General features: G+C 34.6%; 1 protein-coding gene across 1 annotated transcript in view; it reads right to left on the bottom strand.

The window, feature by feature from the left end:
• LOC138698335 (uncharacterized) overlaps positions 1–20906 on the bottom strand; it is a 965071-nt gene that overhangs the window by 255222 nt on the left and 688943 nt on the right. The window contains exon 4 of the mRNA XM_069824187.1: positions 19315–19400. Coding sequence (XP_069680288.1) covers positions 19315–19400 — 86 coding nt within the window. The remainder of the gene's footprint in view (positions 1–19314; positions 19401–20906) is intronic.

The following is a 20906-nucleotide window of genomic DNA, read 5'->3' as shown; positions in this document are numbered from 1 at the left end:
ATTATAGAAATAGAAATATATGTATTCTCCCTGTAACATAGTCCTAGTAAGGTTATATTAAATTAAATTTTCATCATTTTACTAGCTATTTAAAATATTAAATTAATTATAATTAATTGAATTAAATTAGCTTATAAATTAAGTTACTACTTTACCTTATAGATTTATCTAAATTTAAATAAATGTGTAGTGAAGAATATTGCTGGAGAACCTTTTAAGTGTAGAGTAAATATTTGTAATTTAAATTTATGTATTGTATTGATTAAGGCTGGTTGAGTGGAAGAGAAGGCCTTATGGCCTTAACTCTGCCAGCGAAAATAAAACATTATTATTATTATTATTATTATTATTATTATTATTATTATTATTATTATTATTATTATTATATTCTTTCATAGTTATACGACATGACACGTGAGAGATGCGAGTATACTGCAGTGTAACTTGAAGGAACAGACGGCATTTCTAGGACACTCTGTATAAGTATTATCTGCCACAATCCTGATTAACACTATTGAGCCACGTGCAGAAAATAAGAAAATCAAACAAATGATGAGAACAAATGAAGTGGAAAGTTTCGGATCGATACTCTGGATAACAGTTCTTCACGAAAGCTAATAAATCAAATAGACAAATGTGATGAACACAAGATGGTGCCAAGTGGGTTAGGTAGTGGAGAATAAGTAAAGAGAGACTAGTAAAGGCAGCACGAAATAAAAGAATAGAAACAGGACAGTCTGCACGCCAACTAAACTATGAAAAGAAAGCTTCGACCCAGCACCATCGCTGATCCTGAATAATCATTGTCAGTGTCAGGAGAAATCCTCCGAAGAAAAAAAAACACTTTTCCTGATATTCGTACGAGTATAAAATTTAATAAATGTCCCAATATTAAGGAAAGTCCCTGTACATTATTTCCTGGAGCAAAACTATAAAACACGGTATGAAAGGAATATCACTTCACAATCTTAAATATACTTACTTACAAATGGCTTTTAAGGAACCCGGAGGTTCATTGCCGCCTTCAAATAAGCCCGCCATCGGTCCCTATCCTTTGGAAGATTAATCCAGTCCATATCATCATATCCTACCTCCCTCAAATCCATTTTAATATTATCCTCCCATCTACTTCTCGGCCCCTCAAAGGTCTTTTTCCCTCCTGCTTCCCAACTAATACTCCATATGCATTTCTGGATTCGGTCATACGTGCTACATACCCTACCCATCTCAAACGTCTGGAGTTAATGTTCCTAATTATGTCAGGTGAAGAATACATTGCGTGCAGTTCTGCTTTGTGTAACTTTGTCCATTCTCCTGTAACTTCATCTCTCTTAGCCCCAAATATTTTTCTAAGAACCTTATACATAAACAAAAATTAAATTATAGTGAAGTAGAGAAATTGTTATATTTCCTGAAAAACCATGAACAGTGGCACATATTGTCTTTATGAAATAAAAACTTTGTACAAAACCTCAAAATCAGTCGAGGTTCGAACTCCAGTCACTTTTGGTGACATGCCAGAGATCATTCACATATTTGAACCATTAGGATAGAAACTGTGGACCTTCTCAAACACTCTTATGTCTAGGTCAGAGTTCAGTTGATTCAGTATACAAATAAATTAAGGAATGGCATGCTGCCGGGTGAAAAGGAATTTAATATCTATGAGGAAAGTGAACTCAAGGTCCATATGTGGATTCGAGCGCGGAATGTTGAAAATTCGTGAACACACACTTACACTACAGGAATTCTCTGTTGAGTTACATCTAAGATGGTTTGCAGGAGAGGATTTTTATTGTATTTAAGTGATATTCATTTGCTCCAGGATTTTGAGATTGGAATTTATATATAACAGTTGTTTTCCGTCAAGATCCTGAGTATTGCCTAGGCGCGTATATTTACAAAATATTGACGTTTTAAATAACAGGAAAAAGTGATCTCCATTAACATGGAACTGAGATAAATTCGCAATTCAACACCTACAATAAAATAATTAAATTTTTATTTGTGAAATATAAATAGACAGCATTTTGGAGCTTCAAATTTGATTTCCAAATGTTCCATAGTTTTGGACCTACTTTTCATCTATCTGCGGAGAGCAATTTCTCCAAACCTGTTGGACGAATTCATTTCATGTTCACTACATTACATATCAATATATCATGGTGGAATATGCCAAATTAAAAAATGTTGGTAAAGAAATTATTGAGTACTTATTTGAAATGAATGTAATTTTGAAAAAATTAGCGTAAAAATTAAAATATCACATCATTCGTGAATTTAAAATGACTATGGCCCATTTTTTATTCACAGTTACAAAAACTAAATAGTCTATTTATATAAGAACTCTAATTATTCAGTATTATTTTAAAATGGTAAAATATTGTAGACGATATAGGATTTTAAATTGGAGGATTGAGTATGTTCAGAGAATTTTAATAAAAATAAAATTTTACAACAAAATTAAAATTTCAAATGTGGTTGCTTGGTTGCTTTCTAATGCACAGCATTTAGCGGTGAAATCTTGAGGAGTTGAGTTTTATAGTATTTATAAGTAATGTCTTATGAGAACACCGCGGAACTTCATGTAATTGCATGTTTTTATTGTTTTGGCATATTGAAAAAGTAAAAGTGGATCTTTGCCGATCATGATTTTTACGTTCGAATAAAGCCAACTTTATGTTGCATAAGTCCATATTTTGGGGATTATTCGTTTTAAGTAATAATAATAATAATAATAATAATATTTGCTAGAACAAAAATACATATTATTTCTTATATAATAATCACTCTAGCATCCCCAGAAAAAGTAAATTACATACTCATGTTCAAGTTGCATTCCACATAATTTTAAGACATTTTATTAAATAACAGAATAAAACGTAAAAAGAGGAAAGAAAAAACAGATATCACAGTAATTGTAACTTTAAACTTTCTCTCTAAAAAGTATTTTAATTTATTTTTTAAAATATGGAGCATTAGGAAACTAAATGCATACATTTTTTTTTTATTTTTCAAACTTAAATGCATGTATTAACATATTTTCTTGCTTTGCCCGATTTATTATTTTATTTCAGATTTGTCTGTGATAAAAATAGGAATGATTTCCAAGAAGTATAAAACGCACTTGAGAAATAAAACCAATAATCAGTTAATTACTGTTGAGGACATCAAATTGCTGCAATGACGGTGGATATTATGCACCATTCTAATAGTTAATCACAGTAAGTTTTTAGCTCAGATTTCTAATTGATATTAAAATAATTTAAAAATGTAAAGTTTAAGTGCAAATAAATGTAGTGGTGGTGCTGGTATTGAGTGGCTAGAGGTGGGTTAGGGAGCACCCTTCAGCACGTCGGTTCGACAGTGGCCTATTATGTACTCCGAATTATGGTATGGATGAGAATGAGGTGTACCAGCCCACCGGTTGCATCAGACTCCTAACCCGGCCACCCAATGGGGTCCCATGCACACTCGCCTTAAGTTCATATCGCCAAGGTGACCAAGCAGCACAGAATCCATTTCGACATCTCTTCTAAAGTGTCGAAACGCCCTCGGAAATGCTCTTAAAGAATGAATTCTGGCAGAGATATTGCGAAAGGCTTGGCACCGCAAATAAATGTAAATAAAACTTGTAAAGAAATGTAAATATGGTGTGAATGTAAATAGTATGAAAAACAGTAACTTATAGCGATACACATTTATTCTCATAACTGTTTAATCTGACTTCGCAGACCCCACGTTCCCCTATCTCAAAATGTTATGTTATTATCTCCTGTTTAATTTTTGCATACTTTTATTTAATCATCCTGTAGAATAGTTACGTAATAATCAGGAAATTACATTACTTATTTATATGGTTCGACAGCCTGTCAGAAATGGAATATAACTTATTTATTAAAGAGGCATTAAACTATAAACGAAAAAAAAAATACTTGGCTAGACACGTGGTGGACGGAATGGGCTTGTTATGTCAGCTTTGGTGTGTAGGATAGAATGAACAGCTGTATAAGGAAAAAATTGTGCCCATCTATGTACGTATGTAAAAGGACATTATTTTATTTTTACTCATATTTTCTAATATTAACCTGACTACACCTTCCGATTAACGGTTGAGAACCGGAAACACCGTTTGCTACCCCCTTTCACGACTGGAGTTCGATGATACTGCGTAAAATACAAAAAAATCATTTTACTAGGTACAGGAGGGAAGAAAAATAGTTCATCCATTTACGTAAACTAGGAAATATCGCGATTTCGAGTCTGATAATTTTCATTTGGTTTTTGTTTAATCAAAATACAGTACTGTACTAGCAGTACATGTTTTTACTCACGAACTGAGCTATTCATTCGGACGTATATTATACTGTCTATAGCACATTAGTGTACAATTTAGAGAATGAAGTTAAATTGAAAAATAATCATAATATGAATATTTAAACATATTTTTGAAAATGGTGGTCGTTCATTTCCATACGTGCTTCAGTTCTTTTGTGCAGAATATCGCAGTATAGACTATTGTACCTAATTCCAGTTATCAGTTTCGCACTTCGTACTAGTAACTTATGTTGAAATAATTCTGTACCTACTCCATAATATAGTACCTAACGAATTGTAAATTCAATCTTCACTTCTGCCCAATCCGAAAAGATAAAATTACTCAGACATGCTATCTACTGTCCGTCCAAGTGGTTTTGTCGCAAAATCGTAGAAAGGGGGAAAATCACGTGACAATTAATTACTTAATGAGGTCCTTTTATTTAAATTATTTTAAACAGCAGTATAATATTACGTAGACGTCCAATTCCTAACAGAAATTAACGCTTTGAGAAAAGCGCTAAGACAGCCCAGCCACTAGCCTTTACAGAGGGGCGAGCAGAAGCGGGTGGAGAAAACCGAGATGCGACGTGGGAAAACGGACGACAGTACCTGTGCAAAAAATGATTCAGTATTGAAAACGCGTCACTGAAAAACGCGAACATATTTCTGAAACGTACTATACTCATTAACTCACTATTGTTTACTATGACCGTAAGATGACTTTGACTGCATAAGCGGCCTTGGTTCTGTGTGGGAGTGAAATACATTAAAAACTCAGGTACAATAAGAATAGAAGTAAAAATAAAATGAAGTCCCTATATTAATATTTACTACAAAATAGTTAAATGTAGTATGTGTTTCTGTAAATGTATTTTGTCCACTCCTTCGCTTTGAGATAGATGGTAGGAAAGAGACGACAACTACGGAGCACCATGTCAGTGTAATGAAGCTCTGTGTCTCGCGCACAGCGGTATGCATAATTATTAAGGAGTGTCGTCACCTTTATATACCCTTAAGATTGAATTTGTCACTCAAAAACGCGAGGTAGAAAAGAGTAAACTTAATTTGTTATTCGGGTCATCAAAATGCATGAAAGACACATACAGTAGAAACCGGTCTCCAGCGCTACTGGCCCTGTAATATCATACGAAGGTAAATAAACTCTTTAGCAGCTTCAATGTCGTTGAAAAGTAGCAGCGTTCGCAATGTACGAAGGGAAGATGTGAGACAAGGGAGCTGTAAATCCAGCGCCGTAGGGGACCCATTTCGGGTGCGATCTGTGTAAAGTGCAGTTCAATTTGCTGAAGTGCAGAGCTACGTTTCTGGATTACAGGCCAGTCTCAAGTGTGTTGAGAATATACAAGTTACAGATGATACAACAAGGTTAAAAAGTATCTCCTTGAAACTTCAGAGTTCCGTAAAATTTATAGAGCTGACAGCACCATAATTATAAGAAACATTCTAATTACTTACTTACTGACTTCCAAGGAACCCGGAGGTTCATTCCCGCCCTCGCATAAGCCCCTATCCTGAGCAAGATTAATCCAGTCTCTACCATCATATCCCACCTCCCTTAAATCCGTTTTAATATTATCCTCCCATCTACGTCTCGGCCTCCCCAAAGGTCTTTTCCCCTCCGGCCTCCCAACTAACACTCTATATGCATTTCTGCACTCGCCCATACGTGCTACATGCCCTGCCCATCTCAAACGTCTGGATTTAATGTTCCTAATTATGTCAGGTGAAGAATACAATGCGTGCAGCTCTGCGTTGTGTAACTTTCTCCATTCTCCTGTAACTTCATCCCTCTTAATAATCCGTGGCGCTACAGCCCGTGAAGGGCCTAGACCGACCAGCCGGCCGCTGGCCTCACGCCCACATGCCGAAGCAGAGGTGAACGATCATCCAACCAGAATGGAGGTATCGTGTGGTTATCACAATGATCCCCCCAGCCGTTATAGCTGGTATTCGCAACCGGATTTCGCTACCTATCGTAGATCCCCAAGTGCATCACTATGCTGTGTGGGCACCGATCCCATACACTGGTCGAAATTTCATGAGAAAATTTCTTCCCCCATGAGGACTCGAACCAGCGCGCATTCCGTAACGCGAGTCCTAGGCAGGATGCCTTAGACCGCGACGCCACGGCGCGGGACTCATCCCTCTTAGCCCCAAATATTTTCCTAAGCACCTTATTCTCAAACACTCTTAATCTCTGTTCCTCTCTCAAAGTGAGAGTCCAAGTTTCACAGCCATACAGAACAACCGATAACATACCTGTTTTATAAATTCTTACTTACTTACTTACAAATGACTTTTAAGGAACCCGGAGGTTCATTGCCGCCCTCACATAAGCCCGCCATTGGTCCCTATCCTGAGCAACACCAATCCAGTCGCTACCATCATATCCCACCTCCCTCAAATCCATATTAATATTATCCTCCCATCTACGTCTCGGCATCCCCAAAGGTATTTTTCCCTCCGGCCTCCCAACTAACACTCTATATGCATTTCTGGATTCGCCCATACGCGCTACATGCCCTGCCCATCTCAAACGTGTGGATTTAATGTTCCTAATTATGTCAGGTGAAGAATACAATGCGTGCAGTTCTGCGTTGTGTAACTTTCTCCATTCTCCTGCAACTTCATCCCTCTTAGCCCCAAATATTTTCCTAAGAACCTTATTCTCAATCACCCTTAATCTCTGTTCCTCTCTCAAAGTGAGAATCCAAGTTTCACAGCCATACACAACAACCGGTAATATAATTGTTTTATAAATTCTAACTTTCAGATTTTTTGACATCAGACTGGTGATAAAAGCTTCTCAACCGAATAATAACAGGCATTTCCCATATTTATTCTGCGTTTAATTTCCTCCCGAGTATCATTTATATTTGTTACTGTTGCTCCAAGATATTTGAATTTTTCCACCTCTTCGAAGGATAAACCTCCAATTTTTATAGTTCCATTTCTTTCAATATTCTGATCACGAAACATAATCATATACTTAGTTTTTCGGGATTTGCTTCGAACCCTATCGTTTTACTTGCTTCAAGTAGAATTTCCGCGTTTTCCCTAATTGTTTGTGGATTTTCTCCTAATATATTCACGTCAAACGCATAGACAAGAAACTGATGTAACCCGTTCAATTCCAAACTTTCTCTGTTATCCTGAACTCTCCTAATGGCATATTCTAGAGCGAAGTTAAAAAGTAAAGGTGGTAGTGCATCTCCCTGCTTTAGCCCGCAGTGAATTGGAAAAGCATCAAATAGAAATTGGCCTATACGGACTCTGCTGTAAAAGAAACATTCTACTATGATCTTATATATAAAAGTCAATGTGGCTATGTATGTATGTATGTATGTATGTATGTATGTATGTATGTATGTATGTATGTATGTATGTATGTATGTATGTATGTATGTATGTATGTACTCAATACAAATCTACACGCTTTGACCGATATTTGCCAATGTTGGCACATTTAACCTTCATAACCCGGAGAAAAACATAGTCTACATTAAAATTGGACAGATGGACGTTAAATTATTGAAAACAAAAAAAATTAGAAAGAAATATGGCATATTGTATGATATTAAAATTGCCTCCTATTCTATAGTCAATTGTCTTTTATCGACGTCATCCAATCACGTCTTCTTCCGTTATAAAAGCGGCCAAATTTTTATTGAAATATTAAATAAAATAACATTAAATTAACATTACGTAATTGAGGAACGATTTCTTAATTGAATGTGTTATGGGCAATAATATACAATACAAAATGACGTAAAACACATATTTGTTTAGTTCTTATAAATTCAAAATCAAACATAATAGACAGCAAATGTGAAATATTTATAATACTTAAATTCAAGCAATTAAATATGTAGCTCTCTGTAGCGCAGTGGTAAGATGAATGACTTTGATGTATGGGAACCCAAGTTCGAACCTCAGCTCAATTCCTCTTTTTTTATTATTTTTATAATTCATTTACATTGTTTTAGATGCGTTATTTTATTTTAATCCGCCATAAAGGGAGTTTTACTACATAAATAATATATCTGTAGTAGTTTATTTATGCTGTCTCAAACAAAGTTACCATACAATTATAGCGAAATCTTTATATATAAAAGTGAATGTGGGTATGTATTTTCTCTATACAAATCTACACGCTTTGACCGATATGTGCGAAAGTTTGCATATTTAACCTTCATAACCAGGAGAAAAACATAGGCTATATTAAAATTGTACAAATGGAAGTTAAATTAATAAAAAATAGAAATAAATACGATCAAACATTCATGAGTAATATTAAAATGCTGTCTTCTATACTCAATTGTTTTTTATTAATGTCTTTTGTATTCAACATCGACTTTCACGAGGCCATGGAAAGTATAACATTGTTGGTACACATCATGAAGGCTAAAACTAGATAATTAGTACAATAAATATCTTTACGCAGTCCAGGACCGTATTATGAATTTCTCAATGCAGTTGTAGATAGTGAGCTGGCTGTGTTTTATCCAACTGAATTCTAGAATTCTTTCAAACTACAAGGATTGCTACCACATAATTTACTTAATATTGAATAACCAGAAGTACTATTGCAAAATATTAACCCACCAAAATTATGCACCAACAAGAATTGGTGTGAAGAACTCATGCGAAACGTAATAAAGTCGCAATATTAACTGGAAAAACGAAAGGAGAAGATGTTTTTATCTCACGTATTGTTATGATACCCATTCCATTTAATGCAATTGTAATTCAGTGCGACTAGCATTTGTAATGACCATATTAAAATGAAGCTCAAGGACAGTACCTCAAAATTAACTTAAAAACTGCGTGTTTTTCACATCCTCGACTATATATTATATAAAGGAGTGGAAAAAAAAAGATTTTGCACATTTACTGCGAAATTCTATCTGTATAAGTAATCACGTTGCAAATGTAGTATGTTATGCGTTGTGGAAATAACAATCTCTTAATTTCTAAAATACCATCAAGCCTATACGTCTCTCAGAATATTAGTCTTTATGTCAAAAAGATGACTTATTGCAGGTTTATATTGTATCTGTATTCAGTGTATAAAATTAGAATTAATATAATATGTTCCGAATTTGTGAGATATAGTTTTCCAAGTCATATTTAAAAAAAACTGCGTGTGATATAAGTGGGTGTACAGCGGTCAAGGGGTAAAAAATCTTCCAATATAAATTAAATTATATATTTACATATTGATTCGATGCTGAAAGTGATCAGAAAGAGGAAAAGGAATTATATTTTCGTTGGGTTTTACTTTGTTCGTAGTTTGATTTTTCTATTATTTTATTTCTATTTCTGGCGGTGTGGAAGAGAAGGCCTGATGACCTTAACTACACCAGAATAAATAAATAAAAACAAATAAATATATAAATTAAAAAAAAACCTTGAACGTCAGGCACATGATGACATGTTTTCTTTTCGGTGCCTGATTTACAACTGTTTTAAATTGAGTTAACGCTGGAAGGCATTTCGCTATGGAGTTCATCAATTCATGTAAATGACGTTAAGTAAAGATTAATCTTAGCTTAGCAAAGACAATTCGTTTTGGTTGTCTATAGTTAGGTTTCCGAGATTTCCGAAAATGTAATAAGCAGTTTAACTAAAAACAGAAGCAGAAAGGAAAACTCGTACAACGCCGGGTGCTTTTAGCTAGTATTTATATAAAAATGAAAAATAAAGAGTATTCAATTAAATATACTGTGTTATTTATAATTTAATTTGCTCCGTATTTCCTTTGTAAATGTATCAGTTTATTTCAGATTTTCTTCTTCCAATAAGGAAATAACTGCAGAAGCAGTGTGGTAGTGATATAATTCTAACTATGCAGATTGAGAGACGAAAGTAGAATATATTAAAATAAATGAAATTTTTTATGCATGGTTAAAAAAAATTAGGACAAAAGTCTATAACGTATTGCTGATCACCAGGCAGCGCATTTTCGTTCCAAAACAGGTTTTGAAGTTATCGGTTAGTATATCCCGGCCGTTCAGAGTTAAAACTATGATGCTAAATGCTTACGTCAGGATGCTACGAAAGGTATAATTCTGTACATAATAATAATGGATCATGACAACTGTAAGTGGGGTTGCTACTAAATTGAAATCGTCTGCCCAGTTACTTTTTAACCACATAAACACACTAAAACTTCGAAACTAGCGCTCTACAAAATTCAGTGCTACATAATATATGCAATTAATTCATGTAACAAAATAACTTGCGTTACGGAGAAGAAAACATATATTCTGAGATACCGTGAAATTCATATCTTTTACCATAATTGTCAGAAAAAAAGCTAAGAAAATGTTCTTCCTACGTTACATGACATTATAGGACACAATTATGATAACAAAAATCAATATACAAATTAACAATATTTATATTTTACACAATATAGGCTATACAAATAATTCATTTATCAAAACCTATACGCGTTGCAGTGAACGAAAACATATATTCTGAGATTATGAAATGCATATCTTTTACGGATGTCACAAACTGTGAGAATGTTCTTTCTACGTCATATGACATTACAGGGGCATATTTATAATACATTACATCACAGGACAGATCATAATTTCACATAAATCACAATATGTTTTCATTTCTCATGCTAAAATAGTCCTTCCGAAATTCGAATATCACCAACTCTAGCGTAGACCTTGCTGGAGATATTATTTTGAAAGAAAGAAAATAAAAAAAGAATAAAAAAAATATTATAAATTTTACAAATTAAGTTAAATTAATTTAGGCTCTGGCGACATTGGAATGGTAGGTAAACAAACCATTAGATTTCGCAATGTGGTTCCAGCATGATGGCGCTCAAGCACACTTCGATTATGAAGTACGTGGCCATTTGAATGATACCTTTGGAAACAAATGGATTGGACGTGGAAGCCCAATAGCCTGGCCCCCTCGCTCACCTGACCTGACACCATTGGATTTCTTTTTCTGGGCGTACATGCAAATCTTGGTTTACGAGACTCTCTTGAAGACACAACAAGATCGTGTGGCACGAAATTAAGTAGCAGCTGGAGTCATCTGAGATATGACTGTAATCTTTCCAAGAGTTCGACATGATATAACCAGGCGATGCACAAAATGTATTGAAGTTAGCGGCAGCCATTTGTAGCACCTTCTGTAGTTGATTAAAATGCAGTTTACTTACAGTATTTGAATCGTTTTTTTACTTCTTTCCTAGCTTTTCTGATTCGTACTGCCTACGTCCTCCTCCACATTTCAGAGACATGGGTTTATTAACAAAATATCATCATATGGCACCCATCTTCCTACCACCGAGTCTTGTAACATATATTTTTTACATCCTGCATAAAACTAGAACACTTCAAAGTTTATATTTCATTAACGTAATAACATGGAATTGAAGGGTTCAGAACCATAGTGGGCCAAGTGCCATTTACTAGAACACAAGGGTTAAAATGAAGTTATTACCATAATTCAATGGAAACATATAGCAAGTGATAGAAAGTATACAAATTAAAACTAAATGATACGTCAAACTTCATTAAATTATGGTATTCACTTAATTCTAACCCTTCCTTTCTCCGTTTTTAATAAATGGGGCTTGGTCCACTATGGGTCTGAACCCTTCAATTCTAAGAAATGGTTCTCCATTTAGAAGATGAAACACTGGCTCTCTTTCTCATGGCGAAGTCTTAGTTGATAGATGTACCATCATTAATTTTATCAAAGAACGTTATAAAATATATGCTTAGTGAATAAATAATATTTTATTCGAGTTTTATGTTAATTAATGGCTACGTATTTCTATTTACTTTTCACAACCTGTACGAAAATACAAACATTTCAATTCCATATGATACCAGCAGAGAAACTAGCTTGAATATCTGAGCTTCTTGTGTTTGGCACTGTAACTTGGAACACGAATGTACCCTTAAATTAGAGTTTCCATGTTTATCCAGCTCAATTTTGATTCAGGCTGCAGATGCGTCCTGTTTTCTTCCAATCTTCCGCTAGTTATAGTGAACGGAGATTCTACGTCATCGTCTCCTTGATTTGGTCGTACTTTAATAATCGATCTGCTTGTAGCGCTTGTTGTCAGTAGCGGTCCATGCGGCCGTGAAACATTAACATGAATTCCAGTAGTTTGGAAGTGTGTCTCGTAATTTGAAATGTAGCTGTAACTGTCGGAATGTTGGAGCTTGTCATTGCATCAGTGACGGCTTGTGAACAATATAATATTAATAAAATGACATTAGATTTTTGTAGTTTTTGATTCTGTGCGCAGAGCTGTAAGTTATCGTTACGCAAATTATAATTATTTAATACATTCAATGTAAAATATTCTCAGTAACAAGAAAATTATAAGAACATAACTAAGACGGGTTGGGGGCAACTCGCTACAGAAAATTAGCCACAGAGGCAACTCGCCACATAATTGAAATTCGTATCAAAGACAATTCGCTACATAATTGAAATTCGTATCAAAGACAATTCGCCACATAATTGAAATTTGTATCAAAGACAATTAGCCACACATTAAAATTCGTGTAAAAGGCAATTGGCCATATACTAAAATTCGCTACAACTTGTAATAGCCTATCTGAAGGTAATACTCAAATTCGCAATAATTTATAATATATTCTTATGGTAAAACAAGACAAATCCAGAAGCTGTAAACTAATTCGGAACTATGGCGGAAGATATTTCCTTCACAAGATCAGAAAGAGGCTCTGACAAATTAATTTATCTTGGCTACATGTACACGAGACTTAGAGAAAATAAGAATGGAGGTGAAGCCAAATTTAATGTATATAGCAATTTACATACTTAGTGGAATTTGCAATTATTAATCTCTGTATCCATTCGCACAACATAGAACTTCTGGAAGTCATGGATTTATCTTTGTACCGCAGTGTGGCAAATTGTCTATCTGTGGCTAATTGTCTATCTGTGGCGAATTGTCTATTTGTGGCGAATTGTCTATTTGTGGCGAATTGTCTATCTGTGGCTAATTGTCTATTTCTGGCAAATTATCTGTGGCTAATTGTCTATTTCTGGCAAATTGTCTATCTGTGGCGAATTATCCCTATTACCAATTTTCTGTGGCCAATTGTCCCAGTTACCAATTTTCTATAGCCAATTGTCCGGAACCGAACTAAGACATATGCATGTATTTCCAGTATAAACAGAGTGTCGACGAACCACTTTTAAATATCTATGAAGTGATATATTGCACCAAAAGAGATATACAGAGTGATTCAAGAGGATTTACCGTCCCTTGCTGAGCTTATTTCCGAAGCCAGCCTGAGCAAAAAAAAGTCATATAAACATTTGTCCTAATCTCTATGGGCCGTATTCATTGACATTCGTAGCGCGGCTTCCGGTGGATGATCAGCGAAGTAACGTTTTTCGTATTCATAAACCAGTGTTAGCGATATGATTATGATATGAATCCTGTACAAGTAATCACTCGATAGCCGGGGCTAGTTTAGCACGCTCGTAGGAGCGGGCTAGAGAAATGTCGTTGCATAGCACCCAATATTTTCAGAGTTACACTAATTTGAAATTGTTTGTAAAATACCATTATTCTTGGGTTTTAAGGGTAAGGGAATATTACAGATAAAGAATTAACTATTCAGGAGTATCATTTCTTTAATTAGCTAATATTCTGTACAATGTTTATTAAAGAAAAAAAATTCGCTCCGACGCGGGGATCGAACCCGAACATGAATAGCACTGCGTACTCCTTTACTTTACTGCAGTGGGTGGCATTTTGTACCTTCCGCCGTTGTACAGTGATCGCAGGAAATCTATCTACAGTATAGCGTCTCGCTTAGGCACAGTGAAAATGTAAACAAAGTGCAGGTAACGTGTGGGGGAGGACGAGCCGTACGATAAACATGAAGAATGCACAAGGTTTTAGTTACAACATTTATGGCGAAGCATTAATTAAAATTATATTTTCTAAAAACACACAAAAGAAAAGAACACAAATTTCATAACGTTATCATATACACATTTTAACAAAGAAGCAATTATTGTAACTTTAAAATAATTCAGTATAACAAATCATATTTTGCTACTTATATCATGTTGCTTTCAAGTAGCACTTTTATGGTCATGAACTTCATTTTCTTTATTACTAACATAATATCACCGTCTTCTATGGCAGAATTAACAAAACTACAGTATATTGGTCTGAAGTGGCAATACTATTTCGTAAACACAATTACAGTACTGTAGTTTTGTTAATTCGGCCACACGGTGATATTATGTTAGTCATACAGAGAATGAAATTCAAGACTGTAAAAATGCTGCTTGAAAGCAACATCATGTAAGTAGCAAAATATGATTTGTTATATTGAATTATTTCAACGTTACAATTGCTTGTTTGTTAAAATGTGTATATGATAACCTTATACAATTTGGTTCTTTGCTTTTTTTTTTACATTAAATATGTAACTAAAACCTTGTGCATCCCTCGTGTTTATCGTACGGCTCGTTCTCCCCCCACACGTTACCTGCACTTTGTTTACGTTTTTACTGTGCTTAAACGAGACGCTCTACTGTAGCTCATTCACCTCGTATGCTAAACCTACCGGTACATGTGAACTAGATGATGGGAGTTGAGAAGTCGCGTTTTACTTGTACTAAATGTACTACAGTTGCCGACCGCTGATTTACTGACTTCCAGAAGGGTGATTATTTTTTCCTTATGTATCCTAGCCTACTCTAACATCCCACAGCAGGTAAAATAATTTGACATTTTTTTTCTGGGTTAAAATGAAGAGAGTAGAACGTGTGATAAAATGAATTTTCATATGTTGACAACTAGCTGTTCCGCTGTAGGTCTATATCATAAAGCAATGGTGAATTATGCAGTAAAAATATACTAAAAACTAAAAAAGTTAATAAACCTATAAAATTTCGCAAAACACGCTCAAAAAGAACAAAATGATGAATTAGCATTTTTTCCTCATCTATGATAAAAAATCACACCTTACGAATGATATCCTCCACACATTACGTATTACTGGAAAATTTAGAGTCAAGTAAATGTTCTCTAAAATTCAGTAGTATTGGTCCTTAATTCTAGAAAGTCTTATATTTAGATAGAGAACAAACAACATGAAATAAATGGGAACTGTTTTCTTTATTTACAGATGGATCGGAGTCCTTTGCGCCGCTGCTGCTGGAAGGTAAGTTGAATGGCCTCTGGGGCAGATCCCTAGGGACAGATTACCCTTTACTGCAGATGCTTGTTGCTAGCTCCTTGAACTACAGGAAGAGCTTGTCTCGCCAGACTTGGAGCAAGAATTTCAATTATAACATAATTCCTCTTAGTTTATAGTCGTATGGAGTTTGTGGTTCTATTGGAAAGTTCTGACGTCATTGATATCGGTGGTCTTCTCTGACGTTTCATCATAGTTGGCTGAAATTATTCCTAAAGCAATACTTCATGGACAGCTTTTCATACAGTTGTGCTCAAGACAAAATACGTAAGGCAAAGATCGACAGAAATGTAATCGTGATCACTAGCAATAGTGACGTCGCAGGGGCAGCGCAGTAAACTATCTTTGCTTCACCCCCTCTCTTCCATCCACTTCCCCTACCTATAACTCCAGTACATAAGCATCTTTCAGTGGCGGGTTACTTACTTAGATTTAGATTGCTTCTTTCTCTAAACTTTCAACGTCTCTTCGGAAACGTGTGTTTAAGGAAGAATGTAAGGGACAGTATTTGTTATGCACATGGTGACAATGTAGGCGCCTCTTGTCTTCTAAAATTCTAATAGGCACTTATAAATCAAATATCGAACGACATTACAACACATATCATAATGATTATCACGAAATTATAGGTAAGCATGAACATGTCCAATATTATTGTAAACTGAAATGTATACAGTAGAAAATAAGGATAAAAATAAGGGGGCGAAGCAAAATGTAAAAAATAAATTGAAATAATAGTTCCGGTACTCATATGATGAAACAAGATATGAATCAAGGAGAACCCCATGCAGTTATGTTATTGCTTTGGAAATCGTAAAATCATTGAAATGCTATAATGAAGGAGAGTTCATTGAAACGTCTGAATAAGTTTGCTAAAATTATTAATTTATCCCGGATAATCTGATGTTTGGAACAGTATGAAATTATCCACACGGACAATACAAAGGAGGATAAGGGATATTGAAACACTAGCTGAAGGAGAAATAATATCAAAGATGCTTCAATCTGTTTGTAAATATTTATTTTGTTTGGATATTTACTTAATATTGATTATATTTTGTTGGGGTGATGGGAAGAATTCATTAACTCTTTTTGTATGTATACAATTATTTAGGAATAGTTCACCTAATTTTGTTGATTATAAGATTAAATTACCTTAGGAATAACAGCGTGATCTTTTAGAACTGGTAATGTTCGCCCACGGAGTTACTGTACGAAGGATCTCTCTCTGTATAAGAATATTTGCTAGATGACATTGCACTTAAAATAGAAAATACAACAAGAGAAGAGGTATTCCATGGCCAATATAGCAGAAATGAATCTGAACATATAGCAACTTCTATCTGTAGTAACAGACGAGACTCAAAATATGACTTTAAAAAGGTGTACAAGGTGGACTAATGTGTGATTTAAGAGAGCTGGAAATAAGTGAGGACATAAAATTTAGCCATTGTATAACACACCAGACTGGGATATATTTATTTAAAATGCTCTATATAGAAAAAAATATATAGCCCCATCTTAGATCGTCTGCCGCTACCGTACGTAGCTGCTATGTATGGCTCTACATTCAGTATATTTCCGAACAATTGCTTTCTGAATGAAAACTTTTAAAATACAAACAAAGTTCGTGACTAACAGACGAAAATTTACGAGTTTCTTTAAGAGTCGCAAATTTTGACGTATTTTCGAGGTTGTTGTGGCACAGTAAAAATTAAGGTAAAATATAATTTTTCCACGTGTTGTGTTGTGTTGAGAGTCCGCCACTGGGATACGATCGGAGTACTTTATACTCCTCGATTGATATTACCTCATATGTATTGCGGCTTGCATCTAGTGATGTCATCGTGAGTACAAATTTTTTTTCCGATGGCTGACGTAGGGTCTTCAGCGTACTACTTAATCCTGAAAGACGTTGAATAATAAATTGGACTTCAGCAGTTCTGTTCATTATTCAGCATCTCAAAAACACATCACAAGTTCAGCAGTACAACTTACAGCTAGATAAAAAACATTTGAAAAAAGAAATCGGTTTCTATTTCCGGTAATTGTATCGACATTCATGGTGGAAGAATCCAATCATACATTCGATAGTATATACTCATAGTATATTCTAAGCCAGGCGGATGGCAATGGTGACGGTCCTATACGACTCAGAAGTCTAGTGGAAAGAAAGACTGTTTCCTTGTATCTCGATGATAAAAAATATGAGGTACGGAAACCCGTCACCGGGATATGGTATTGAAATCATAGAAGACTGATGGGAAACGCGTGGCGAGCCAGAAGGAGGATTCATCTGACGACCAGTTGCACATAACCGCAATGTAGTTCATTTCACAGAGATATAAAATAAGTCATAAGTCAGAAATACTAAAGGGACCGTACCATGCCATCGCTCTCTGTAATGTCATAAGTAGAGGAAGGCAAATTATGCAAATTCATATTATAAACTATTTTTGCTAAAGGTATGGGCACAGGATCCACAGTGTGTCGAATGAAATTAACGTTAAAATTTCATATTTCTGAGTATAATGCGTTGGTAAAATTTTCTTATTTTATAAAGGTGTTTATAGGCTATTTTCAAATTTTCCACGATTTATTTATCCATAAATATTTCTATAATTACCATTGAAAGTGGCAATTATTCCAGGCCAAACTCAACACTTTTTTTAAAATTCAGCCATACATTCCACCAACATTCAGGAATTCCCAAGAGCAAATAGAATCTCCAAATGTATTTTCAGAGTAACTGAACTTATAGTGTGAACGAATTCGAGAAGTCAAAACAAGATAAGGGTTCCTATTTCACGTTTGCTCATTCTTAAAAATCAAGTGAAAATCTTTACAGTTTTTCCATGTGTACCTATATATTATATGTCCCTTGTGTTTACTTTGTTTTTGTACACTTCGCCTTAAATACATCCCACAAACAGAAATACACAGGACTATAGACTGGAGATCTTGGTGGCCAATGCACGTAACCACCGATGCCGATCCATCATGTGAGATTTAGATGATGTCACCTGACGGCTAAAATGTACAGAGGTTTCATCATGCAAGAAGAACATGCCCATTCTTGTAGCGAGAAAACTACAAATATATGATACTCTACGTACATTACATCAGTGTTGTATTCAGACTACCTCAGAAGAGAGACACGCATTATTTCTTTGTGTGTAATGAATAGTACGTATTCATTTGTCGTTCCTCGTTATGTGTAACATTCATACAGTTGTAGACCTACCTCAACGTACATTGAAAATTGGACACATGTTTATATGTACGTTTTACTCATACCGCCTCTCACTAAAATATTCACTCTTCCTTCTGAATCAGCCTGTATACTTGTAAATTAATGTTTCATACGGGTTTCAACCACAAAGTTTGCTCTCTACTTGATTTCTTTTCTTTTTGTAACGTTTTTTATCGTACAAAATATTAACTGACAGCTAGTGTAATACTATGTCGATTATACATAAAACACTGCTCTCTTAAGTTTACTGAGCACTTGGGAATAAAATCAATGACTTTTCCAAAACACACTCTGAAATGTTTAATAAAAACAATTTTTATCTCTAAAAGGAAAAAAACATCAGCAAATTTGTATTTAACTTTTTTTTAAATATCTCAAAGAATAACCCCCTGAAATTAATGACATTATTTACAGTTTAACCTGTAGGCCTATATATATATATATGACATAAATTAATTCTCAAGTCGTGTGTAAAGTTCTTACCTTGAATATCCCAAAAAGCAGAACAACGCTAAGCACCACCATGAAGAGCTGAGTTCCAATGATAGCGAAGTAGGCGATTTGCACCCCTGGAAGCAAGAGAAAGTGACGTGAGATGCGGGGTTGTGCCTCTTGATAGCCTATCAGGTGTTTGTTTCGAAATTGCTCGCATAAAACGGGGATACAGGTGGTTCACATTTTGCCACATAGCTAAATTGATTAAGTACTTACACGTAATTGAAAACTGCTATAAAAATGAGATAGATCCATTAATTATGACGGAGTATTTTTTACAAAATGGCTGATATTGCGGCCGGAAATTAATTAATATCAAAAATTTACGAAGAAAAGTTATATTGCATTTATATATATATATATATATATATATATATATATATATATGCTTTAAGGTTATATTGTAAATTAAATTATAAATAATTTTTATAGGGACACGCAGTGAAGTGATAATGAAATGTGAACATTTAAGTGAATGGTTTTATAAAACCGTATTGTGTCGCAAGTAGGTACTATCTCTCATGATGTAGGATTAATGTTCGCATTTGGAATAAATATTTTGCATTCAAGTTAAACAAATTTAATTTTTATTAGCCATTTTTAAAATGTAACATTTTATCCTTTTGTTTCCACTTCTACGAGAATTTTTAATTTGTACTACATATTATAATGCAGTGGATGACCCTGCTAATAATGTCTTAAATTAAGATATGCCAAATATGAAGGATATACAAACTTATTTCATTATGATCATTTAAAAGTTACTTCAAACTTTAGAGGATTATACCGTGTTTTCTCGAATACCGCGCGCACTTTTTTCGAAATATACAAGTGAAAAATGCGAGTGCGCGGCTTATTCGAATTCAAGTTGGCAATATTGATCGATTTTCCTACCGTACATATCTCAAGGTGATAGCATACGCTATTATCTTCCCGCGCGAATATTTCAACTGTTAACATTGTTAAATGGCATTTGGATTAACATACATGTGTCAGAATCATATTCAAGTGCAATAAGTGCAGTGTTGTACGATCTGGATTGTACATGTGAGATAATTTGGTATCATGTACGATCGTACGATTCAATCCGCGGATAGTACGTAAAATGTACGAAGGTAAAACATATCGACAAAAAGGGTAAAACATGACAAAAATAGAGGATTTTAAACAATTATTACAATTTACGACATTTGAAAATGTATATAGCCTATACGTTTCTGCAGTATTACAGGTGTATTTCACTTGTTGAGGGGGAGGTGGTACGATCATCCACTCCTCATCTTTATCTTATATTGGCTGCTTTCGCCAGGTGGACGGCACATTGAAAGGATTGAGTGTGCGCAGTGGAAGACTTTTAGAATAAATAGTGTGAATTTGTAAAACAAATATAATTAACAATAATAAGTAACAATGTACATAAATGAAAAATGAAATAACAATAACCATGAAATAGATGAGTGAACATAGGACTAACTAATCTGAAATTATATCGCCAGGATATGTAAATCATGTAAGTATCACAAGGCTGAGGCCAACACATTTATAAGTGATTAGACCATTTAATATGGCCGTCTCTCGAC

The sequence above is a fragment of the Periplaneta americana genome, chromosome 4 (genome assembly GCF_040183065.1).
Source record: "Periplaneta americana isolate PAMFEO1 chromosome 4, P.americana_PAMFEO1_priV1, whole genome shotgun sequence".
Taxonomy (NCBI): domain Eukaryota; kingdom Metazoa; phylum Arthropoda; class Insecta; order Blattodea; family Blattidae; genus Periplaneta; species Periplaneta americana.
Note: the sequence above shows the minus strand (reverse complement) of the source record. Positions and strands in the feature narration are given on the sequence as shown.